This window comes from Daldinia loculata, assembly GCF_022478755.1.
Source record: "Daldinia loculata strain CBS 113971 unplaced genomic scaffold F4817scaffold_36, whole genome shotgun sequence".
NCBI lineage: Eukaryota > Fungi > Ascomycota > Sordariomycetes > Xylariales > Hypoxylaceae > Daldinia > Daldinia loculata.
The window spans coordinates 335,707-359,303 of NW_026054890.1; the positions used below are offsets into that span (position 1 = coordinate 335,707).

General features: G+C 47.7%; 9 protein-coding genes across 9 annotated transcripts; 5 read left to right on the forward strand and 4 right to left on the reverse strand.

The window, feature by feature from the left end:
* Positions 1–2,587: 2,587 nt before the first annotated feature.
* F4817DRAFT_164550 (uncharacterized protein) lies at positions 2,588–3,949 on the forward strand. The gene is made up of 4 exons (XM_049298141.1): positions 2,588–2,804; positions 2,905–3,170; positions 3,301–3,614; positions 3,705–3,949. Exons 2-4 carry the CDS (start codon positions 3,108–3,110, stop codon positions 3,874–3,876), a joined length of 549 nt encoding a protein of 182 aa, XP_049157596.1. The 5' UTR covers positions 2,588–2,804; positions 2,905–3,107; the 3' UTR covers positions 3,877–3,949.
* A 794-nt stretch (positions 3,950–4,743) lies between these two features.
* Positions 4,744–6,157, forward strand: F4817DRAFT_164480 (uncharacterized protein). Its single transcript, XM_049298140.1, has one exon. It carries the CDS (start codon positions 5,246–5,248, stop codon positions 6,059–6,061), a length of 816 nt encoding a protein of 271 aa, XP_049157597.1. The 5' UTR covers positions 4,744–5,245; the 3' UTR covers positions 6,062–6,157.
* Positions 6,158–6,609: 452 nt separating this feature from the next.
* Positions 6,610–7,983, forward strand: F4817DRAFT_342540 (putative nicotinate-nucleotide pyrophosphorylase). The gene is made up of 2 exons (XM_049303913.1): positions 6,610–7,656; positions 7,709–7,983. The coding sequence occupies exons 1-2, from the start codon at positions 6,828–6,830 to the stop codon at positions 7,804–7,806; spliced, it is 927 nt and encodes a 308-aa protein (XP_049157598.1). The 5' UTR covers positions 6,610–6,827; the 3' UTR covers positions 7,807–7,983.
* Positions 7,984–9,455, reverse strand: F4817DRAFT_342541 (uncharacterized protein). The gene is made up of 3 exons (XM_049303914.1): positions 8,938–9,455; positions 8,592–8,881; positions 7,984–8,515 (listed from the first exon to the last, which is right to left on the reverse strand). The coding sequence occupies exons 1-3, from the start codon at positions 8,978–8,980 to the stop codon at positions 8,162–8,164; spliced, it is 687 nt and encodes a 228-aa protein (XP_049157599.1). The 5' UTR covers positions 8,981–9,455; the 3' UTR covers positions 7,984–8,161.
* A 107-nt stretch (positions 9,456–9,562) lies between these two features.
* Positions 9,563–11,433, reverse strand: F4817DRAFT_342543 (NAD(P)-binding protein). Its single transcript, XM_049303915.1, has 4 exons — positions 11,254–11,433; positions 11,109–11,171; positions 10,924–11,055; positions 9,563–10,870 (listed from the first exon to the last, which is right to left on the reverse strand). Exons 2-4 carry the CDS (start codon positions 11,151–11,153, stop codon positions 10,025–10,027), a joined length of 1,023 nt encoding a protein of 340 aa, XP_049157600.1. The 5' UTR covers positions 11,154–11,171; positions 11,254–11,433; the 3' UTR covers positions 9,563–10,024.
* Positions 11,434–12,376: 943 nt separating this feature from the next.
* On the forward strand, positions 12,377–17,594 carry F4817DRAFT_317483 (uncharacterized protein; the record flags this gene model as incomplete). Its single annotated transcript, XM_049300811.1, has 8 exons — positions 12,377–12,554; positions 12,637–13,108; positions 13,175–13,624; positions 15,123–15,930; positions 16,078–16,388; positions 16,483–16,989; positions 17,048–17,182; positions 17,249–17,594. The coding sequence occupies 8 exons, from the start codon at positions 12,377–12,379 to the stop codon at positions 17,592–17,594; spliced, it is 3,207 nt and encodes a 1,068-aa protein (XP_049157601.1).
* A 735-nt stretch (positions 17,595–18,329) lies between these two features.
* Positions 18,330–19,538, reverse strand: F4817DRAFT_359824 (Pre-mRNA splicing factor-domain-containing protein; the record flags this gene model as incomplete). The annotated part of the gene is made up of 2 exons (XM_049306208.1): positions 18,330–18,529; positions 18,629–19,538. 2 exons carry the CDS (start codon positions 19,536–19,538, stop codon positions 18,330–18,332), a joined length of 1,110 nt encoding a protein of 369 aa, XP_049157602.1.
* A 297-nt stretch (positions 19,539–19,835) lies between these two features.
* F4817DRAFT_342574 (PCI-domain-containing protein) lies at positions 19,836–22,058 on the forward strand. Its single transcript, XM_049303916.1, has 3 exons — positions 19,836–20,057; positions 20,111–20,333; positions 20,394–22,058. The coding sequence occupies exons 1-3, from the start codon at positions 20,014–20,016 to the stop codon at positions 21,597–21,599; spliced, it is 1,473 nt and encodes a 490-aa protein (XP_049157603.1). The 5' UTR covers positions 19,836–20,013; the 3' UTR covers positions 21,600–22,058.
* A 123-nt stretch (positions 22,059–22,181) lies between these two features.
* On the reverse strand, positions 22,182–23,487 carry F4817DRAFT_366417 (Caleosin related protein-domain-containing protein; the record flags this gene model as incomplete). Its single annotated transcript, XM_049306982.1, has 3 exons — positions 22,182–22,534; positions 22,614–22,928; positions 22,980–23,487. 3 exons carry the CDS (start codon positions 23,485–23,487, stop codon positions 22,182–22,184), a joined length of 1,176 nt encoding a protein of 391 aa, XP_049157604.1.
* Positions 23,488–23,597: the final 110 nt, after the last annotated feature.

Genomic DNA, 23,597 nt, shown 5'->3' on the forward strand with positions numbered 1-23,597 from the left:
ATGCTGGGGCATGAAATGGGATGAAACCGGTCTCTAAAGGGACCAAATTTAGAACTTACCTTATGCATATCAATCGATTAGTATACCCCCCTCGATATCTCCAGATCAGATGTTTGTTTCTATTAGAATATCTTAAGCGAAGTGATTTCTTACCAAGGACGGATACTAGATGAAGGTGATATGAGCCTCAAGAGACATGGACGGGGGTAGGCCTGTTTGCTAATATGATGTCGAATTACCCGAACGTCACGAGGAGTAAGTCGATTCGCCGACCTCCCGATCATCATGTATTGTCAAGGATCATAAAGCGGGCGACCCAAGAAGACAAATATCGGGGCCACGAAAGCCTCTTCCTAGTCAGCTTAAACCAGCCGAGAGAGACAGCTATTATTGTACTGAGTTATATATGCAAGAGGCTCTTTGACTTACAAGGATGGAGTATGGAAGTAGCGGATCCTCTCCCGCCGTTCTTTTACACACGGACTCAAGCACTGCATGCGGTACTGTATATGCTCGAATCTTATACGGACCTCGTCGGCTCTAGCACTATAAATCCGATGAGATAGATAATCGAACTTTCATTCTAGGTCGTGCGATATTCAAAATCCGATATTGATCCATTTCGCGGGCCGACTCAAAGATGGCTTCATCCACGGCCATGCATTCCTAAAATGTAATCCAAAAAGCTTTAAACATTGCATGCATGTGACGATGCGACGCCGTGATGACTAGAAGACAAACCCCGGAATTTGCTTCTCCCGCGCTTCCAATTATTTTTAGGTATCTAAAGTACGTACCATTGCTTCTAGAAGTCCCCCCACTTTCGATAATGCAAGGGTGTCCTTGTCCGAGAATAGTAAAAATCGCGTCTACGCAGCCAATGGCAGCAGAGTTCAACTCTTCTTTCGTACCTAGGTACCTATGCACTGCCCTAGCCTTACCTGCTAAGTTACCAGATCAGCTCGACCGAACACTGAATTCTCATTGGCATGTTTTTTCAACCCCGCCGGAAAGGATACATTTTCTACCTTCTGATCCAGGACTTCGGTTTGACGTGCCAAGTATTCGAGTATTGGCCATTGTCTTAGACAGATCCAATAATAAATCCCGTCGTTGCATTTCCCCGTATGCTAAAAAATTACCATCGCCTCATCGTCATCAATCCGTACCGGACAATCTTTCCGGGGCGTTGACGAACTTGTCTCATCCCGCGTCAGCAGCCTCACGGCTCACAGGCCAAACAGTATAGTTGAACAAGTCCTGACTGTGCGCGGAATTCTCCGCTTGTGAGGCCACCGATGATGACCTTGCTCAGATAGGCTCACTTCCGTCAAAGATCGTAGCCCCCCTTCTAGAAGTTCTGAGTTCTCGGGTGACCAGGGGGTTAAGATCATCCATAGGGCGCACAAGCACAGACCAACACCCAAAAGCTTTCTACTCTTGTTCCATGACAAAGCTTTTCCAATTATATCTCAGAACTTACAAGACAGCAACACTATTGGCCGGCCTTATTTCAGCCTCCTCGCTTATCGTTGCTGTATGCAAATATACAATGTAGGTATGGACTTCCTACGGCATAGCAAAGACGTCCGGATGGGTATACATGCTAGGGTCTATCATCCGGCGGCACCCTATCCGCGTATAATATTCATTAAGACGCTACTTGATCAGGACGTTGCACTGGTAGAGGATATATTATATTTACTATCGTCATACAACCTTGTACCTGGCCCAGCTGGACTAGGTTATTTCGACGTTATTTCTAACCTTAGCTTTAATTCGCATCTCGCCATCTCAAGATAGCTTCGAAAATTAAACTAAACTAAATAATTGTCCGGCAAGGGGTGTCTTTCCAGTAAATCAGCCTCCAAATTGCGAATCGAGTTACAATGATCCCCAATCCAGCCTAGATTTACAGCCTTAAGCCACTAAATTCTCACTGACAGGGAGCTGCAGCTCGCTACCACGGAACGGCCGATTTCTAGGTTCGCACGGTTTCTAACCTTGTCATGGGTAAGTCAACGACGGAATACACCCCTCAAATCCTATTGGAAGTTAATAGCAGGTGTTCTTTTTAGGAACGACACGACGATCCGGAATGGAATAATAGCTTCCTTTCTCGTCACTTCTGCTTTCTCTTGGGTCTTTCTTAAGGTAATAGCTTAGTTTTTCTACGGGTCTCTTATATCTACGGTTATCCAATCAGGATGCGGCTCTAACGTCTTCACCGACAAGAGCTACTTGCAGGTTCAACTCTCTAACCTTTATAGTCTATTTCTATACTATACTGAGTAATAGCTATTTCAGCAATGGAATAGCGACACGAACGCCTAGCATGACGGATAGCGACGTCAGCATCAGCCCGCATGTGTGGGTGAGGTAAGGTCGGATCACGTCCTATCTAGCTCAAGTTGCAAGTTGAGTCTGACTGGTCAACTTACTTTAATTCTACCCTAGTGCAAAGCGCTGCTATTGGCGAGCCTTATGGTAGGGCATAGATTTCGTCAAGAATCGGTATGCTTTGATAGCTTCATGGCTGGACGATAGTCACGAGCAGGGTGTTTCTCTAGGACCTCCCATGACTTTCGTCACCGAGTGTGGGAAACTACCGGCGCAATCTCACGGCCTTGTCACTATACCAATAATTGGTTTTCTCAATATAGTTTCCTAATATCATACTGTGAAGAGGGCCTGTGCCTATGATTAGATTGTTCCAGATTACGATCCGGGCTCAACCTCGTTTGCCAACATGGACTCACCTCTCGGGTGACTTTAGTAGCTTCAATTGGTTAACTCTTTAGTTGGTAAGTCGTGCTTTATGTTTATGCTACCGAGAGAGGCTCTCAAGGTATTCAACTCGAGGATATAAACATCGACAACCTCCCCTAGCTAACAAGACACAAGTCAAACTCGTCCCTCATAAGAAACTTCATCAAAGACTTAAAAAAAATCTAACTCCGAAGCTATCGAATTCTAGCACTTTCAGTTAGGAGAAGCAAATTACTCGGGACATTCCACTAAAGACGAAGACCAACACGTCGTTTGAGGCCAATTCCATCACCAACGATACTCAAAGGACATTAGAACACACTGTGAGGTTATTCACAATGTCTTCATCACGATCAAGTGGAAGTGGCCAGAGAGGTTCCCGCGGTAACAAGGGAAGACAAGTGCGTGACGGTTTTTACTTCGTAAATTCCTCCTACTACTCAACACCAGCCATCCTTGATACTCTACTCATAACTCTCAAAGCTTATAGCCAACCCGGTAGTTTCTCTTAGCTAACCTCGAGCATAATAGTCATCCCACCAGCAGCTCATCGAGTCGCTACGCACCCACCGAGTTAACACGCTTACTGAACTCTGCCGGATTGAACGAGTTGCCGCTAGCTGCGAGAACGAGGAAGACGCGCAAGCTTTCCAGGCCCCGATGACCTCCGCATGGGACTACTATGTGAACAGCAACCAGTTCCTGACCGAACTACGAGGCTTGACGCGCAACTATCCCATCTCGGGAGACCTGGTTGACCAGGCGCATCACCTCGTCCGAAACGACCCGAATTCGAACCGTAGCTGGAACCTGGCATGGCTATGCCTGGTGAAGATCCGCGACGAGTAAGTCTACCCCCAGAACACTCCCAGAAACCTCCTTCTCTTCCCACATATCTTCCGATCCCGTAATAGTTGTTCACCTCGTTCGAACAGGGGCTTAATCCCGGCATACGCGCAAGCAGACGCCTGGCGCCGAGAGATGTGGGGAGGCCGCGATCCCACGCAGGAGGAAGCAGACCAACTCGCGCAGTGCTTCGAGTACGAATGGACCCAGGCGGTTGAGAATATGCTGCGGCACTGGCCTGCCGCGCCGACATGGTACTAAGTTTAACAGCCTTCCTTTCTACCCGTTTCTCCTTTTTCGGTCTGTCGTTTGATCACTCCATGGGCTTTCTGGTTGGCGAGGCGCTAGGAAAATCGCACCTGTTTCTCTTACGGTGCTGGATCGTTTATGTGCCGCGGAGGCATTTCTCATAGGGAAAATGGTGTTTTAGATTTGCGCGCATTTACAAGGGGGTTTGTTTGCATGGCACGGTATTCCTTCGTTTTTTTTGGGTTTTGCATTGGTGGCGCTTCATGTTTTTCTCTTGCATTGGAAATCGGTCGTTTCTTTCTCTTCCCTCGTTTATCTTCTTTTTTTACGATTCTAGTTATATACTTTCCTCTGGTTTTTCTTACCGAAGTATCCATTCGTACCTCTCTCTGCTAGGCCTCTATCTTCTTGTTTCTCTACTATAAGTCGTTTTAGGAGTAGAACCTTCTTGCAGCTAACAGAAACAACAGACTCGAAAGCACGTCTTCCCACCACTGGTTAGGGCTAGGATGCTGAGCGGGAGGAGGACATCTGGTGTTGATATAAGATGGTACTTGTTGTGCTACGGGATATATACGTCGGTTAAATTGAGAAGTTAACATAACATTGAAGTATTCAGCTATTCTAAGGTAGTCTAACAATAAGGGACCTTGCTAGCAGTTGTATTTAGCTTCTGTTATAAAGCCCAGGCGCTCGTTAATTAAATATACTCGTGAAGTCTTGATGAAAACTCGCATCCAAGTAGGGTTATTACCTAGCTTGCCATCTGTTGAGACTTAGTTGAGTGATAATACGGTTGGTGATAAAATAGTATAGGTACGTCTGGTTTACATAGGGAATTCTAGCTAGATCAAATTGTTAATTAGGAGATATTATAATAACAATTGCTAGCGTGTGAGGCCTCTTCGTTGCTGTCGGCTAGTTAGCATAGCGTCATGTGCTATAGACACAATATTATCAGCGCTAGGGTCGCAGTATCGTTGGGAAACGTGTTAACGTCTTTCCCGCATCTTTTGACGCCCCAGAGTTTGAAGAGAGTTTAGATAAGGTCGAGTCGAACCAGTGAGAATCTAGACGCTGTTCCCATAGCGACATACGCATATTTGTACGTGCGTTGAACTACTTCAACCTTTCTTGCCGTTGTCATGGCGTCAAGTATGACTAACAGGTAGGTACTTATTTAAGAAGCAACTTCAATCTCCATTCTATGGTTACCCTTATTCTTCGTAGATATCTCTCTGCGGCCCATCGATGGTTTTTGTCACTTACCTGGTTATGAATAAAGCCGCCTCATGATTGGCTATTTTGCCTCGTCTATCGAACCTACACTGAGCCCGCGGAAACCACCCCTATACGCAACATCGCCGACTCGATTCACAGAATGGAGCAACCCGGGATGAAACCAAATACTTACAACTTGGACGACGTGCATATGGCCAGCAACCTCATGGCACGTCCTATTCTTTCAAGTGACCCTAGGGTAAATTGCAGCTTTCGGGCTATACCCTTACGCCACCTCGGGATTCGATTCCGTGAACTTTCCGAGTATGGCGTCGTCATCCACGAGAGCCCTGATAAGCTAGTGATCATGATCTATCATCGGCGCCCAGAGCTGTTGCTCGCCGTTGTTAGACACGCATGGGTGAACAAGTACATGGAGATGGGAGCTCCATGCATCATGCATTTCGGTCCGTTGACCCAGTACCAAAGCGTCGTGGTGACCTTCGAGCGAGACGGAACGGGAACTGGCGATACCAAGCAAGCGAATCCGGAAACGCAGTCGCAAGGGCCGCTACAACCCCAGCCCCAGCCACAGCCATGCGCATATTCGAACTCGACTGCTTCTTCAGAAGCTACCGCATCGCCAGTGAACATGACCTCGAGGAGCCCAAGCCTACTTTGCCCTATCCCTGAAGGCCGACCGCCGACTTCGTCGAATATGCACCTAATGGCTGACTTCGACTTCCTAGGTGAGTTGCAAGCCCAATTCACGAAGCATGCGGCGCAGTTCCCCGAAGCCTATAAAAAAGCTTCTCGAACCTACTCGGGCCCTAGACCATATCAACCTCAGCCAGGCGCTCTACCATTGGTCTATCAAAATCTCCCCGACGGCCGGAGTGTTCGAGCCCCTTTACCATACCAGAACTCTCGACGCCCTCCAGGCTACCGTGGATCCCAAGGCAATCAACACCATTAGAATCTTCCCCGATATCAAGGATGCCGGGCTGGTTAAGAAACCCGAAGTAGTCCGCACGATTCCACTTTCAGATCATCAAGCAACGGTAGAAGACAGGGGCATTCGTCAGCTATTAGGAGCAAAAGATTGAGAGTCAAAGGATACGTGGGTAGGAGAGATGAGATCTATGGATCCAGTTACAAAACCATTTCTCACAAAATGCTCGCAGAATTGTAGTCGATCAAGGTATTATTGAAAGGGGAGTTGATTGGATTTAAGTTGATTAAGACGCGACTTTTGTAACAAGAGACGCGGTTGTACGCAGGTAAAATGTATGTATCTACCTAAGTACAGGCGTAAATGTTTAACCTAGGAAGAAATCGGATACTCATTCCAGTTGTCAGCAGCTGTGTGGCTCCTGTAGCAGCCGTAGTGAGGGGCCATCTTCTAGAAGCTCACCCACAGCGGAATAGATCGGCAGTGCCCCGCCCCCGCCCCCACCTCAGCAATTGATCTCACCAGCGGGTTGAACCGGCTCAAGTCGATACCATGTATGTACATTCATGTAGGTAACCGCGACGGGACATACGTTTGCATGTATTTACCTCCATGTAAATTCCGAGAAGTGACTTCATCCTGACCAATACAAGCGCGCAATACGAACCCATCATCATATCCTACAATAACAACATCACACTTTGAGCTTCTAAATTCCACATAGCTAGCCCCTCAGTCGTTCAAGAGCAAACATCTTTTTTCAGTTTACGTCATCTCGTAACATCCCCCAATGCATACAGATCAGCCCATCCACCACGGCTCCTTGGAGCACCTCCTGCCGCCTAGCTGGAAGTCTCAGATTACCGCTTGGCTAGCCGAGGACACGCCGTCGTATGATTACGCCGGCTTCGTCGTCGGCGAGCACCCTCGAAGCGCTACCCTTTGGGCTAAAAGTGCCGGTATCGTTGCTGGCATTCCCTTCTTCACTGAGATATTCAAGCAGTGCGGATGCGAGGTAGAATGGCATGCTAAAGAAGGGGGCTATATCGACCGCCCTAAGGACGGCTCGGGCAAGACTAAGGTCGCTACTGTGACAGGCCCTGCGCGCGGTTTGTTACTAGGTGAGAGGGTAGGGCTGAACCTGCTAGCACGATGCTCTGGAATCGCTACCGTCAGCCGCGATATGCTACTCACCCTACGCAGCGCGGGATACGAGGGTGTGCTGGCGGGCACGCGCAAGACGACGCCGGGATTCCGGCTAGTTGAGAAGTACGGCATGTTGGTCGGCGGGGCTGATACGCACCGCATGGACCTAAGCTCCATGATTATGCTAAAGGACAACCACGTGTGGAGCCGCGGCAGTATCACCGAGGCCGTGAAGGCTGCCAAGATGGTTGGCGGATTTTCGCTCAAAGTCGAAGTTGAAGTTCAAAACGAGGACGAGGCTAACGAGGCTATCGCCGCTGGCGCCGACGTCGTCATGCTGGACAACTTTACGGGAGATGGTGTCAGGATTGCGGCTAAGAATCTGAGGGAGAAGTGGAAGGGAAAACGCGAATTCCTGATAGAGGTTTCTGGTGGTTTGCGCGAGGACAACGTGTTTAACTATGCGCATAATGGTGAGTTTTGTTGATTCACACCTCGTATTCCTTGCTGACGATAGTATATTAGATATCGACATCATCTCGACGAGCGCGATTCACCAAGGCACGCCGCATGTGGATTTCTCGCTTAAGATCAACCAGGACGAGATTACTCACAGCTCGTGATTTTAAGTGGAGTTTCTATCCTCGACCCGTTAAGTACCGTGGACGTATGGTTAGTATTACGAGCGTATGCGGTCTAGACTGCCCATATAAAGTTAGCTCTCGAGGCTGGCATTGTAGGAATATAGTCTGAAATATTTTAGTCTAGGCTCATATAAATATCAATGTATACATATACCACGCTCTCACACCGTGAAACTCCCTTGGTACTTCAATCCGGATGAAGATACTTCTACCTACCTTTCCGAAATAGTTAAGTAAACCTTTCACTTTGAGATCAGGTCCATGGATTCCCAATTCTAATATTATTATACATTTTTTACACAACAATCGTACTCGCAACATAACTCCCTGCTGGCTAATACTCAGGACGCCATACCATCGGCCATACTGTAACTCCTTCACCATCCTTCTTCACCAAACCGTCAGGACCAACTTGCCCCTTTCCAAGATTAACTTCAGTCACGACCTCGAAGCCGTGCTTGGCATAAAGGTCCCGAGACACCACTGTTGTAGCCTCGATCCAGAGCGGGCGTCCATCACTTCGGGCTTTGTCTTTCATGTACACAAGTAACGTGCTTGCAAGCCCTTCCCGACGACGGTCCACTGCTGTCGCCATGATGAAGACGTACCAGTGTGCTTTCTGTTCGGCAGGCGTGAGGGCTTTCGCCATTGCGGCTTTATTCGCGCCGGGGTAGTCTAAAACGATTCGCTAGAAGACATGAGATTCATGTATTTTTCATCTCAAAGAGACTTCGTACGTTGATTAGATAGGGTAGGACACGTACCTTACAAGCAGCGGGTCCGATGGTGAAGAGTCTGGGTATCAGGCCGGCTCGGAGCACGGTCCAGAAGTTGTCATTTGTCTTTCCGGGCGGCATGAGAATAGCACAAGACCCGAAGTTGTCCGCCTCGAGTAGCATGCCATCGTTAATGGCACTAGCAAAGAAGAAGCTGTGAAAGAGGTTTGGTAGTATCCGCTTTTGCTCGGCTAGGGAGAAGTTTTGAAGCTCGAATCTGAATATGGGGTCGAACTCGAAAGCTGGGCCTAGCACGTCAACAACTCTACCGACACGTTCTGGGGATTAATTAGTAACACTGTGTAAGTAGTCTTATTTGATGATTTAGTCGAACCTTCGCCTCCTGAAGTCACCTGGAATTTCCTCTGGGAAGACATGGTTTCTGGCACGATCAATTGAAGAGAATATAGTCGTTCAACTAATAATCGAGAGAGCTCTACGACTGGCAATATCTCTGTAATATTCCCTTGAAAGTTGGTAATTGTTGAAGCCAAGGTGTTTGGAGCTTGGTTGCAGATCAGTGAAATGTAGTAATGATAGCCCCCTTTTTGGCTCGAATGACTTGATTGGTCTCTATATTTAAACGGTACATCGTAGTTAGTACCCAAGTCATAAGTAGATAGATACCTTGTGTAGGGCTTTTTTTTTTTTTTTAAATCAAATGACTACTTCGTATATTGTTTGATATTTTGAAAGGAAACTTAGAGTCCCGCCAAGCTGTAAGAAGATGCGAGGGAGGATGATCGGCTCTATCACACAATGCTCCCTTACAGATTGAATGGTTGACCAATAGAAACCTTGACTGCATATATTAGGTACTGTCGAACAAACCGCTATACCACTAAAAGGTTATTTTGGTAACAGATTTTATTCTATTACATTTTATATGCCGGACAGACATTTGTCTGACAGGTACTTGTTTATTGAGGTACGAAAAACGTGCCGCCCTTTACTGCAACGTTAGGTAGGCTGCCTGTAGAAATTGGCGGGCTTGGCTAATTCGCCTCATCTAGACCCTAAATGTAACTGTTATGCAATGCCACCCCAGAGCACTGGTACCCGCGAATCTAAAGAGATTATTATGGGCAGATAACAAGGCGGTTGGGCTGTTGCTCGATTTCAGCCTACAGACAATAGGTACAGCTCAAGTGTTTACTGATAATCATCCACCTGCCAGCATGGCGATTCTCGAGGCTTTATCATTTTCTGCCTACTTCTCTAAGTCCTGTCGTCTTCCTGACATTTACAAGCACTCGATATTCCCCGGGATAAAAGTTTTGTCACGGAGCTAGTCTTAATAACTATCACAAGGCTAAAACCAAAAGGTATCATATATTAAAGATGATGTTCTGGGTTCCCTAGAACACGAATATTAATAGCACAGACGGAACTCGTTGGATGGTATGACTGTTACTTCAAACCTAGGCATGTTTATCATTTTGCTTCATACCCGAGGCACCGAACTTTCGGCCCCATGTCCTTACTTTTCGATCCATATCGTCCCTGACGAATACCATCACGATGCCTAAAACCCATGCTAGAAACCAGTCACCTAAGACTCTCCAGAAACCTCCTCTTGCGCAACCTCCCAGCATACTACGCTTTACTAGTCCTGTTAACAAGTCAGTTGTAACAAGTTCCTGCCCACTCTCAAGTCCCTTGATGCTCTTCGCAGCGACGACCTCTGGCGTTTGGCCTTCGTCCCCTTCTTCAAGCATCTTGGTCAGGTCGGACTTGATGCGATTTTCGGCCTCGTACGCCTCAGTGTAGATAGTGGCGGGGAATACGGTGTGTAGCCGGACAGGCGGATCGTTTGGGTGGGCTGCGGCGTACAGATTCATCTCTTGAGACAAGCTGTCGGAGAGAGATCGCAATGCGGCCTTGGACGGGCTATACGGCGAGTAACCGGCGAAGCTGTAGAATGCTACGAAAGAAGCGGTAAATATGAGGTGGCGTGCGGGGGCTGGGTTGCTTGTTCGAACATCGTCGGTGGCTTTTCGTGATGTCTTTAGCCAGCACGTCAGGATTGCATGTGCCATATACAGGCTCGTGAAGTAGTTGCTATCCATCTGGGTCCGGAATTCGGATATGGGCGTGTCAATAAATAACGTTGGGTACGAGCTGCCTGCGCAACACCACACGATGTCTGGAGGTTTGCCCGAGTTCCATGATACTACCTGGTCGATGACGCGTACAGATTCGGATGGATTGATCAAGTCGGCGCTAATCTGAAGAAAACGCTGTGTTTGAGGGTTCACAGCTCCTTGCTATAGCGAAGTCAGCTTCATATCATGCGAGTATTGGAATTAGGATAATGTACCTGTATATATTCGAGACTTTGAAGCAGCTTTTCCTGGTCGCGAGCGACAATCACGACGTCGGCCCCCTTTTCAGCGAGCTGACGTCCAGCCGCAAGCCCCATACCTCGCGAGCCACCGGTGATAACCACGGTCTTTCAGGTTTGTCAATTCAATTCCTTATACTTGAGCTGACTCGATTGCGTACCTTGCCCTCCACGGGGAACTCATTCTTTGATAATATTGTCCCCATGTCGGTAGCTTGGCTTTCCTATGTATCCTCCAAATCAGTGCCAGTCTCAAGGCCACTTCTAGCGAGGCGATAGAAATACTTCTGCGGTGGGCGGACTTACAAATGACGTTCGTCTAGAACGAAAATACGGGATCAACTTGCTCCGAACAAGGGAAGCGAATCCCTAGATGATAGACGGCATATATATCTAGGTCGAGTGAAAAAGTAGAAAAGTTTTGCCTTTCTCATCACGTAAGAAATGTCCATATTGCTGCGTCGGGTACCGCCCCTTCCCTCTCCCTATTTCCTTGTTCTCTAGGGAAGTTACATCTGGCGCGTACATAGGTAGTATTCCAGGCCTGCTGCAACCTGCCAGTACCTAGCCTGCCTCATGGAACCCAGAAACAGGGGGGAATCCGGTCCGGGCCCGCTTTTCCTACTTGAAATATCGTCTGTTGTGCGACCACAAATCAATCATCATTCGTCAGATCCTGCTCAATCTACTCTTGCCTACCTCTAACCTAGGTAGGTACATATTAATACCTACCTTCTTGCATCAAGGATTTATTATTTGTACATGAGGGCACCCCTGCGGGGCACCACAATAGCCCGAGTTTACGAAGGTCGTAACATGTCGATCACGTGCCGCTGCTGCCGGGGACGAAGCGCGCCGAGCGCCTTTCCCCGGCAGCAGCGGCGGACAACCTCGAATATTAACCTTTGCTAGAATTCTTTAAAAAAAAAAAAAAAAGAAGTGCATATAAGATTCGAACCCAGGCTCTTGTAGGTAGGTATGTAATGCGTGGCTACGTAATTGGTGTAAGCTACGGCAAAAAAAAAGATACGTATTTCGAGAAAAAGATGAAAGTGGGGATCTGGAAGAGCACGTGAGAATTCGAGGATGCACCCAATAAAAACGCTCGAACGCTGCGCACGGACGAACTTCCTATTTCGAAAAATGGCCAGGCAAAAAGATCGTCTGACAATATCCCTCGTAAACTCGGGCACTACCAACACCACGTCTTCACAAATGACGCAGCGTAGCCCTACACCATGTTAGAGCCATTCCTCCATTCCTCCGAGAAGGATTATCGGGCACGATGAAGCCAAGTTCGACGCCGATAAGAGACGGAACGTACGTATATCTATTCGAGAGCATTCGCTGTCATCATATGTCAGTAAGCTTCTCTAGGTAAGGAAATGACTTCCTAGAATACTTCTCTGATTGATATGTTTCACTTGAAATGAGTGACGAAGATGTGACAACCGACGTCGGAGCTATAGTGGTAGTTCTAGCCGGTATAGCGGTCGGGTTACGCTTCTACTCGCGGTACTATACAAAGGCTGGCTTCAAATGGGATGACTGGCTTATACTAGTGGCATTGGTAGCTACGATTCTGACCGACGTGTTGGTACTGTACGGTTTGTTTCCCTTTTGATATTCGTAGGATATTGAACGAGACTTAATTAGGTCTTCCATTGACTTACGAATAACCTCTCTCAGCGACCAGCGTGAATCCGGATGGCGCCGAGGTGGCATCTAACACAGACCCCAGCTACCAATACACACCCGCAGATGTCGAGTTCACCAAACTGAGCTACATCGGGACAGTGCTCTACTTCACCATCACTTCTGCGACTAAAGTATCTATTCTACTGATGTATAACCGGCTGTTTTCTGTCGACGCCTCGTTTCGTCGTCAAGTCATCATCGTTGCCGCGGCTGTAGCAGGCTTCTGGATCGGATGCACTGTCGCCGATCTGCTCAATTGCATTCCGCTCGAATGGACATGGAATAATGCGCTTGATGACCCACGGTACTGCTTCAATTATAACGTCTTTTGGCTCACCAGCGGTATCGTGGAGGCTTGTTTAGATATCGTGATTATCATCATGCCTGTTAGGGTAGTGATAGGGTTAAGTCTGAATAAAAGCAAGAAATTTGCTGTTGCGGGTGTGTTCTTGTTAGGCGTCTTGTAAGTGTTTTGACAATGCCCATTCATAATTGCTCTCTTTGAACTAATTCCGACTACAACCAAAAGCGCCATTCTTTCAGGCGTCGTCAAAGTTATTCTGAGTTATGTACCTGGAAGCCGCGAGCCGTCGTTTGGTAGGACTGAAGTATGGACGACAGTGCACTGCTGCACGGGTATAGTCTGTGCATGTCTTCCGATATGCTGGCCTCTGTTTACCCGGGCTGTGAAACTCAGTCCGAGTAGTTGGCCTGGAGTTTCTTCAATTCGAAAGCATTGGTACAGCTTCAGCGGCTGGTCATCGGTGGAAAGGAGGAGTGTACAGAGAAACACTACGCCACAACACGATGAAAACACAGATGATAGTGTGGGAGGATACGAGCTACCGATATACATCCCTGATACTGGGGGGGTTGAGGTATCATTTGAGGGAAGTCATGAGCAGCAACACATCCACCACGGACACTCCCTTGCACCCTATATACCAGAACCATATATACCAGAACCGACATACTGGATGTATGAAGGAACAAGACCTCGCTAGCTGATGTTTGTTCACTACCTACCCAATATCGCATCAGCAAATGACATGTCAACTACCTGCTTCGCTGAAGTAGGATGTGGAATGTGCCAATGTGACTTATCAAATTCCAAGGTTGGTGCAGTGAAATCGTTCAAATTGTACATCGCCAGTAATCAGATGGAAATAGTCGACCACGGTGCTCTTAATCGCGCCGTCGTTTCCCGTATGCTTTACCTAATTCTATGCAGTCTGAAGGTGAATTGTGGAACGTAAGCCACGGGAGATAATACGAATCGCGGTGCCAATCCAAAATACAGTTTGCAATTGGTTCGGTAACTTTGAGGCTGTATTCCAACAACGCATACCCTTGGGCTCACTCAACCGGGTGCCGCATCTCAAGAAGAGTTGATTCGGTCCGTATACAGAAGTCGTAATCTGGGCTTCGAATCAACGCGTTACGTGGAGGCCCATGGTAAACTAGCATTGGCCATTTAGAAGGCGGAAGTGGTCTTGCCGGTATCCTCAAAGCTATTTTGATCCTGGAAAAGGGGATTATTCCCCCTATTCGAAAAGTGGAACCCCAAGATCAATGCCACGCCAAATAATATCGATATATGAAAACTCTGAGCCTTTACCATACTTATCTCTAACACTGATACTTTCAAGGTTCCAACTTCTTGTATTAAATGACCGTCTGATGGACTTCGTCGGATTTCTGTTAACTCGTTTGGTTTCGGTGGATCTAACGGCCATATTATCTTGGATGACGCTTGCCATACACTTCAGAGGCTTGGTGAGAATGGAAACCATAAGACACTTGTGATTGAAGAACTAATAAAAGAAATCGGTTGCGGAACTAAGGGAAATCATGCAAACGGTGCCTTACCCAATGGAACAGCACAGAATGGAGAAAGAAGAGAGCAGGCATCACCATCAACTCAACCGTCGCAATCAAACGGGAAGGTCAACTGAGAATCCTCTACTAATGGGTTCAACCTGGGCCATGGTCAGTCAAATGAAGGGACTGTTCGGGAAAAGGTCAATTCCACGTTAACGTTTAACGGACACGCCCCCCCGGGAGCCCCCGAGCCACCTTCCAAATATGAACTATTAGTATGGTCCGCAAAGGACGAGAGCGCTCTCAAGCGTATAATACAGCAATATACTCGATACTTCGAGAAGCATGTATTTAGATCTCGAAGTCGGCTGAGTCAACTCGGATACACGCTGGCCGGCCGGAGGAGTGTGATGATGTGGAGGTCTTTCGCCATCGTCAATACGGAAGAAAAGCATTCGAGGGCTAGCTTCTTATTCTCTGCCCGCGTTCGCTCGAGCCAAGACACGGGAATAGCTTTCATCTTCACCGGCCAAGGTGCACAGTATATAAAGATGGGGTTGGATCTTCTTCACTATTCCGTCTTCCGTTCTGCTATGCTTAAAGCATCCGAAATATTGCATGATTTGGGGTTCAGTTATTAAGGAGCTTCGCTAAAGGCCTTACTTCGATGACGACCTAGATGACAAGCTTGGATATCTAGAAGCCGGCAACTTCTCCTACGGGTCCTTGGTAGAGGACATCCTGTTCGCCGATGAAAGCGAGATCGAAAAGCGAAACGTCATAACTGATAAGCTCTCCCAAGCCGCCAACAAGGTTGCCGAGAAGACCGAAGAGCGGGCGAAGACGGTTGTCCAAGACGCCAAAAAGAACATCGTCAAGACTGCTACCACGATATACGAGGTCGGCAAGATTGTCGCTGAAGTTGGCAAAAATATCCTGACTGGCGAGCCCAACAAATTCGAGAAGGACTTCGACAAGCTGCTCCTCCCTCTCACCGCTAAGGAATGCGACAATGCCAAGACTGCCGATGAGAAGAAAAAGGTGGCAAATGCCTGTAAGCCCAAGGGAGGCGTCAAGATTGTCCAGAGCCCGTGGGGTGACGCGGTTCTGATCAAGACGATCGGTGAGCTCCCGTCCCCCCAGAACCTGCGGCCCTCGGGAAGTAAGAAACAGACATCCTTGACCAAGGGCAATTTCATCAGCTTCTACTGTGTCAAGTGCGGCCTTACGGGATCATTGAAGACAAAGGGCAACATCACCATTGAAGTTACTAGAGGTATCACCGATGGTCACTTTGTCGCGGAAATGAACTTCAACATTGATGTCGGTCTTGGTATCCACGCCGAGTACTATCGCGAAGCCACTTTCAGGAACAACTTTTATGATATCCCTGTTACGCCGTTCACTGTAGGCTTTGCCAGTGTTGGTCCTGTCATCTCAATCGGCACCGAGCTCAAGTTCAGCGTCAACATGACCGGTACCGCCCTCGCACGGGCTGATATTAGTCTCGCCAGCGCAAAGTATCATTACGACTGGAAGAAGGGCAGCTCTTCATCGACTAGCTTTGAGCCTCAATTCAAGGCTACATTCGAGGCTGAATGATCTGTCGAGCTTGCCGTTCAGTTTGGCGTGCTGGTTGGTCTGGAACTTGCTATAACCACCTTCAACGGCTGCACGAAGTGCGAGGGGGCTGTTGGTGTCGAGACCGTTCCGTCAATTAAGGCTGCCGCAGTATTAGCGGTTCAAGCCAGCTACAATGCCACGGATAAGAGCTTTGATGCTGGGTTAAAGGCTACTAATAACTGTTCCGGAATTTCCACTGCGCTTAGCGTCAAGAACGATGTTAATGCTTTTTACAACGGCTTTGGCCTCGTTAAGGGTAGCATGAGTTTATGGAATGGTACCGACCATATCCTCGCTTCGTACTGTATTGGCTAAGTTTCAAACACGCATATTAGCACTGACTCGTTAGACAGTCTCATATGTTATATGCCTTGCTAACACACCTCGTCTTAGAAACAAAACCGACGGCACCAGCAAGGGCAGACTCGGACTCCAGAGCCGATTGGAAATCTCCGACGCCGCGTACACCCAGCTCAGGGGGCGAGCCTCGTACAACTCGACTAGCAATAGCTCCCAGCTCTACGACCTGACGGAATATGTGATCGAAGCTGATGCAGACCTTGGGTTTCCCGGACTCCAACTTGCTGACATCCCCTATAATATCGACGAAAGCGAATTCGATGGCTACTGGTACAGCACCCTTAGCCTAAACGGTACTAATGGAGAGTACACCCTTGCCGCATGCGACGATGGCAATCTATACATCCAGAAAAACGGAACACAGAACTCGCTCCCATACCACAGCACCTGCACAACGCTGTGGTCTGGATACGAAGATGTTGTTTTGGCGACGCCTAACAGCGGCGTCCTCCACTACTACAACAACACCATGTCTAAGCTCGGTGTTAGTCGTCTCCGTACAGCTGACGAAACGGAGCTTCCAGCAACTGCTGCCTATGTGTAAGGATTCTTATCCCATGAAGTCAACATTCTCTAGCTAACATCCACGATTTCCTAGTGCGCTTGCTCCCTTCTACTACACCGATGATGAAAGCGAGAATGCGCCAAGCATGCTAGCAGCCACCGACACCAACAACGAGATCTTCTTCCCAGCAATCTGCACATACAAGAACGCATCAGCAGGCACCAAGGTGTACCTAATCTGATCGGACATCGACGCCGGGCTAGCGATCCTCAAGTCTCCTGACGTTGAGTACAGTATCACCAACGGTGAAGTCGACGACTGCTACGTGCTCTTCCTAGAGATCACGGACCGCGTCGACGGCGACTGGGCCGACTACGACGAAGATGCTGAGGAGGAGTACGAGAGCAATGCTATCCAGCTTGAATTTGACGACTCCCTAGTCGACGCGGAGGGCGAATTGACTCTGAACAGCAACGATACGCTCCCGTACCAAGACGAAGAGGCTCTAAACAACTTCGATGAGGTCTTTGCTGACGATGACGAAGGGGACGCTGAGGAACGGGATGAGGACTCGGATTACCTCGACAGGTTCGGCGACTACTACGATGTTATCAATAGTGATGACGAAGGCAGCTCTTAATCGCTCATTTACGACGGCTCAGAAACTGATTGAAGGCTGATATTGATATTGTCGGGAACTAATCGAGCGAAGGTGTTACGGGGCAGGGACAGGATGATCGGACAAATACAATATTTAGTCTAAATCGATTTGACAGTTCCAAAGATTTGATTCTTCTGAGAACTCTCACGATTAGCCTTGCCTCTTAAAAATAGGTGAAATTAGCAGGTAGGTACCTAAAGTTGTATTTAAATTGATCCTAAGAGGTAGGTAGTATGAATATTCGTTTCATTAGAAGCTCGTGCTTATATCTCGCCGTACTACTTCATTCCAACACAACATCTACAATATCTAGGGTTAGCTAATCCCCAGCGTCGTTTACTGTTTCGATTGTAGTACTTTTCCCTCGAAAACCATTTTGGCTATAGAAGTTTCTTTTTTTCTATTAGACTTTTTCTATTAGACGAAGAGTTTTGAGTAACTCGCATAACCATTCCAAATCAATTGATCGAGCGATAAAATACTCGAAATTAGACTTAAATTTGCTCGCATCCGTCCAAGTCATGAAACGGCCCGTCGTCGCCATTTTTGCATAATGACGTTTACCAACGGTAGGCCTGTGGGAGTTGCCTTCATAGTCGAGTAATGGCTATCTGTGTATAGGCTGTGAAGCCTGAGAAAATCCCCTGTATCGCTGATTTAGGCCGAAGAGACCTTACCCTAAGGTACCGGTCTTGCGGTAATGTTTTCTTTCTCTCAAGAGATAACTTGTCTCCGTAAACCGTTCACGAATTCCCTATCTCCATATTTTCCAGACTTCTCCCGCGCTTTGTCATCAGCTTCTCGTTCTTGGCGCTCCTTTTCTGCGAGTGCTGCTAAGCGCTTCTCCCGGTCTTGATCGAGTTCAGATGCTGCTTCTTGCATAGCTGCGAGCTTGCGAGCTCGCTCTTCTGCGGCTGATTCTGCGGAGCTGTCGGTACCGGAGACCTTACTATGGCGATTATTGCTGGGTCCGTCTTTGTGTGGCCGTCGATCGCGGTAATCACGGCGGTCACCATCATTCTGATCGTTCGAATGCCGTTGCCGTTCTCGCGGTCGCTCCCTAGAATATTCATGGCGTCGGCGATATCCATCGTCCTTGGTATCACTACGACGCGGGCTTCTTGATCGATCTCTGCCCAATCTATCATTATCTCGGTGTTCATCCCTGGAGTCCGATTCCCTCCGCTTAGGTCGCTCGGCATAACGTTCTTTCTCTTTCCTTAAGCTGTGACGATCTCTACTTTCGGACCTATCTCTCGAATCAGCCCGGCGACGCCTGTGTCGCCGTTCCCTTGATTCATCTCTTTCTCTCGAGTCGGATCGATGATGTCGGCGGTGGCGATGTTCTCTAGAATGCGATCTATGCCTATGCCGTCTCGAGTGCTTCTCCTCCTTCTTGTGTGATGAATTCTTTTCATCTGCTTGTCCCATGGATGCGAGTAGCTGTCTTCTCTTAATGGGATCGTTCATCATGGCTTCGTATGCCGCCTGTTCTTGCTTCTTAATGGCTAAAAGAGGATCTTCTCGAATTTTTAACGCGGTATCTCTTTCTGTATTCGCATTCTGTAGGGCCATGAAACTCTCTGGGCCCGCAGTCTTCTTGAGATTTTCATGATCGGACCCCTTAGTTAGAATGTTATCGATGCGTCGCTTTCCAAGCAGGTAGCCCTCGAGCTCTTCAGAAGTACCGTTTTGGCCATCGCTAGGGCCCTGATACATCCAATCGACGCGATCAACAACTTTACGGCCTCCGGAGATAGCAAGTTGCTTTTGGAGTTCTTCTTTGGCGCGTTCTTCCTTAATCTCTTGGATGCGAGCTTCGGTCTTCTTGCGCTCTTCTAAAGCCTTTTGCTCCTCCTCGTAAACACGTCGCTGATTTCGGAGGAGGGCGGGATGGTAAGATTTTTTGAGTTGTAACGACATGTTGGCGACTTAGGCGATGCAAACGTTGGGAAGAGCGATAGGATATTGTAGAATGATGATGGGAAGTTGAAGTGGATGATTTATTGTTCGTTCGGTCGCAAATACCTATGGATCTTCCATGGTTGCCACCTAAAATGCCCAGCCACGCCTACTGCAGAGACATGGGTGGTACGTACCTACCTAATCTATTCAATTGGCAGAGCAGCAGGGGTCACCGGTACCTGAGTACCTCTTAGGCGGAAGTAACCCCACAAAGCCAGGCAGCCCCACGTCGTAGATTCCCGCAGTCATTTAGAGCTCCGATAACATAAAGGTACCGTTCGCATCACGTCGAAGCATAAAAGCGTAACTTTAACAACTTCATACAAGAAATTCTATAGCAAAAAACCCGCGTTCCACGTAATCCGACTATTTATCCATACCAAGCCATACATATTCTACAACTACATCATCTACTACGCCGAATACCGTTACGATGTCTGACGACGAGGATTTCATGCAAGAGTCCGATGAGGAACAGTGTGTACCTATCCCCATTCAATTACCGGCCCGCTAATAACTGAACTTCGCAGGTATGACTTCGAGTACGAGGACGAAGATGGCGTTGAGGACTCTGGCGACGTCGATATCGATAATAAGTACTACAATGCGAAGCAGATCAAGGATGATGATCCCGAAGAAGCTCTCAAAGAGTTTCTGGGCATTCCCGAGCTTGAGGCTGAGAAAGGTGACTGGGGATTCAAAGGACTGAAGCAAGCTATCAAACTAGAGTTTCGGCTTGGAAGATATGATCAGGTCAGGTTCCCCATTAGCCAAACAATCCCTCACTTCTAGCAGTTGACTAACTAAACCCAGGCTGTAGAGCACTACACCGAACTCCTCACATACGTCAAGTCTGCTGTCACGCGTAACTACTCCGAGACATCCATCACAAAAATGCTAGATTATATCGAGAAGGAGTCGGAGAACGAGGGAGCGCGAAAAGCTGTGGAGCAGTTCTATTCCTTGACGCTGAATTGTTTCCAGACAACGAACAACGAGCGTCTATGGCTCAAGACAAATATCAAGCTAGCGAAACTTCTCCTTGACCGTAAAGAATATCTTGCAGTTACTAAGAAGCTCCGTGAGCTACAGAAAGTCTGTCAACGAGAAGACGGTACGGACGACCCCAGCAAAGGCACTTACTCTCTAGAGATATACGCCCTGGAGATTCAAATGTATGCCGAGACACGCAATAACAAGCAGCTTAAGGTTCTGTACCAGAGAGCGCTTAAGGTACGCTCTGCGGTACCCCACCCGAAGATCATGGGTATCATTCGTGAATGTGGAGGCAAGATGCATATGAGTGAAGAAAACTGGAAAGATGCACAAAGCGACTTCTTCGAGTCGTTCCGCAACTATGACGAAGCCGGATCCCTACAGCGAATCCAGGTCCTCAAATATCTTCTCCTTACCACCATGCTTATGAAGTCCGATATCAACCCTTTCGATTCGCAAGAGACAAAGCCTTACCGCAACGATCCTCGCATTGCCGCCATGACCGAGCTAGTAGATGCGTACCAGCGAGACGACATGGAAACCTACGTCAACGTCCTACAGAAGAATCAAGACATTTTGGCCGACCCGTTCATCGCGGAGAATATTGACGAGGTTACTCGCAATATGCGTACCAAAGCCATTGTCAAGTTGATCGCACCTTACACATGCATGAAGCTTGCTTGGATTGCACGACAACTCAAGATATCGGAGGCAGAGGTTCAGGATATCCTCGGTTTCTTGATCGTAGATGGCAAAGTCAAAGGTAAGATTGACCAGCAGACTGGTGTGCTCGAAATAGAATCAGACGACGATGCCGAACGAGTACAGGCTATGGATTCTTGGGCCGCAGCTTTAGCTGGCCTCTATACGACTATGTTCAAGGATGGTGAGGGATTTCGAATGGCCGACGTTGGTCCCCAGACAGATGATGCAACATTAGCCCCGATGTTCTCTACAGAAAGCACTCGACAGAGAGGGCTCGTCTCCAAGGGTAAGAGGGCTGGCAAGGGTCTCTTCAACTAGGATCTACCTAGTATTATAGAAGAGAAAAGTAACTGGGACGCCGCAAGGCTTGGGCTGGTGGGCAATGTGTTTTGGAAGTGGTTGCAATGATCAACGCCTCTCATTCACCCCACCCATCATAGACTCCAGTGGGACGTTTATGGTTACACGATTACCCCATACCCTTTGTATGCTCGCGCATCATTTTGTGTATGCTTTTGTTTCATGCAATACGGCGTGTCTAGATACCTAGGCAGGAGAGAGTACCTGCCCGATGATATTATGATTAGGATGATGGAATCCCTCGGAGATGAATAAAGTCCCCAATTATGAATAATGAAATTCAGACTGTCCGTTTGCGCCGATGTAGAACTGACTATTGCTGGCCGTCTAAGAAACTATCAAGTCAGCTTTACCTCGACCTCTTGTCCCTATATCTCTTATTCAGCCCGTGTAATAATACGAGTAAAGACTGAAAACCTAAATTCTTGAACCAGGGGGAACTATGAACTTTTTGAGATTAGATCATTGAATATATAGAAACTCTTTATCATAGGTGTCTGGTTGATCCGGGTGTATAACAGCCCAGACGAAGAGTACACCTTACCAATTATCCACAAACCCTTGTTTCGTCCAATCTGCCTCTTGAGGAGTCTCTTCCTTCTTCCAGTATTTTTCCCAGCCGGAAGGGCCACGGTATAAACCCAGTAAAACCCACATAAGAATAGCGAGCCCGACAACACTTGCCACGGCAAGCTTCAGCGGATCAAATTTTTTCTCAATTCTATTTATATCCCCATTTCTTGTAACGTTTCCGGCATGTTTATGATGCGTCTCATTTTTCCGCTGCCGCTCCTCGGATCGTTTGAACAGGGCGCTGCCGTCGAAGGCTGTGCGGATGTCTTCACTGCCTAGGATACCGTTGTGGTGTCGAAGTGCAAGATATAGGGCCGACCCTATTATCAATCGTCAGTATCTTATATAATAATAGGTACCTAAGTTATAATTAAGGGAAAGATTGGAAACATAGCTTACATTCTATAATAGTGAGGCTCCAGCCGTAGGAAGTAGATACGGATCTCTGGTCTTTCCAGAAACGTAGGATATCCTGGATATCCATGCCCCCTTTATTGCTCTTGTCGTATTTAGCCAAGATGTTCTCGCAAACCTGATTACCCCTGCCCTGCGCCTTTTCATCGTAAGAGGCGTTGCCAATACTATGTTTGCCGTTGCTATTCCTGTCGTAATGAATTCGGAGTAACGGGTCGGGGGTGTAACCGTCCATAGTAGGATATGAGAGAGTTGAATGGAGGATAGTTGCAACCAAACACGAGTACGTAATGCCCCATCCTAGGAACACCGTCAGCAGCTGTCAATGCCGAGAAATCTCTCGAGACGTACCTAGTTTCCTGTAGCCATTATACGTATCCCTTAGCCAGATAATTCCATCCTGGTCAGCGTCAAAATACTCGGCGTTTTGCCGCAGTATATATGCTGGCTCGTAGGCAACAGTTGAAATATTGGTTGTACCCGTTTGTTCCGGCAAATCCCATGGAATGTCTCTAACAGGAGGAATGGTATCCCCTGCAGAATATTCCGCTTCCGACTTCTCTAGCACAGGCACCTTAGCTGTTTTTGGCGTCGTCCTAGCATCAGTGCAGTTGGGTTTCTTCTCATGAGGCGCATTATGGATTCTTTCGGGGGCAGATACTCGTCTTCTCTCTGAGCCTGAATCTGCCTGATGTGGTAACACAGCTTCTGAAGATTTTCGACCTAGCTGCCCGTAAATCGACTCAGGCGAGTTATTTGGTTCGTCTCTGTGTCGTGTGCTCAGCCTGCGGCTCCTCAGGCGCTGTAAGTGTTCAATGTGCTCGTCCGCTGGTTTTTTGGCTTCGCGCGAGTGCTTCATGTTCGTTATAAGAAACGTTAGAGTTGGTAGTGCTTGATCAGAGACGTGTGGCCCATGTGCGGTATTTTATAGACAGACATACCTAGTAGTTATTTATTAAGGGTGTATCT

Coding starts and splice junctions, on each gene's coding strand:
- F4817DRAFT_164550 (XM_049298141.1), top strand. CDS start 3,108: ATGTCTTCATCACGATCAAGTGGAAGTGGCCAGAGAGGTTCCCGCGGT. Junction 3,171..3,300: donor GCGGTAACAAGGGAAGACAA/GTGCGTGACGGT, acceptor CGAGCATAATAG/TCATCCCACCAGCAGCTCAT. Junction 3,615..3,704: donor CTGGTGAAGATCCGCGACGA/GTAAGTCTACCC, acceptor TCGTTCGAACAG/GGGCTTAATCCCGGCATACG.
- F4817DRAFT_164480 (XM_049298140.1), top strand. CDS start 5,246: ATGGAGCAACCCGGGATGAAACCAAATACTTACAACTTGGACGACGTG.
- F4817DRAFT_342540 (XM_049303913.1), top strand. CDS start 6,828: ATGCATACAGATCAGCCCATCCACCACGGCTCCTTGGAGCACCTCCTG. Junction 7,657..7,708: donor GTTTAACTATGCGCATAATG/GTGAGTTTTGTT, acceptor ATAGTATATTAG/ATATCGACATCATCTCGACG.
- F4817DRAFT_342541 (XM_049303914.1), bottom strand. CDS start 8,980: ATGTCTTCCCAGAGGAAATTCCAGGTGACTTCAGGAGGCGAAG. Junction 8,882..8,937: donor GGTGACTTCAGGAGGCGAAG/GTTCGACTAAAT, acceptor ATTAATCCCCAG/AACGTGTCGGTAGAGTTGTT. Junction 8,516..8,591: donor TCGGACCCGCTGCTTGTAAG/GTACGTGTCCTA, acceptor CATGTCTTCTAG/CGAATCGTTTTAGACTACCC.
- F4817DRAFT_342543 (XM_049303915.1), bottom strand. CDS start 11,153: ATGGGGACAATATTATCAAAGAATGAGTTCCCCGTGGAGGGCAAG. Junction 11,056..11,108: donor AGTTCCCCGTGGAGGGCAAG/GTACGCAATCGA, acceptor CAAACCTGAAAG/ACCGTGGTTATCACCGGTGG. Junction 10,871..10,923: donor AAAGTCTCGAATATATACAG/GTACATTATCCT, acceptor ACTTCGCTATAG/CAAGGAGCTGTGAACCCTCA.
- F4817DRAFT_342574 (XM_049303916.1), top strand. CDS start 20,014: ATGTCTGACGACGAGGATTTCATGCAAGAGTCCGATGAGGAACA. Junction 20,058..20,110: donor CAAGAGTCCGATGAGGAACA/GTGTGTACCTAT, acceptor TGAACTTCGCAG/GTATGACTTCGAGTACGAGG. Junction 20,334..20,393: donor GGCTTGGAAGATATGATCAG/GTCAGGTTCCCC, acceptor AACTAAACCCAG/GCTGTAGAGCACTACACCGA.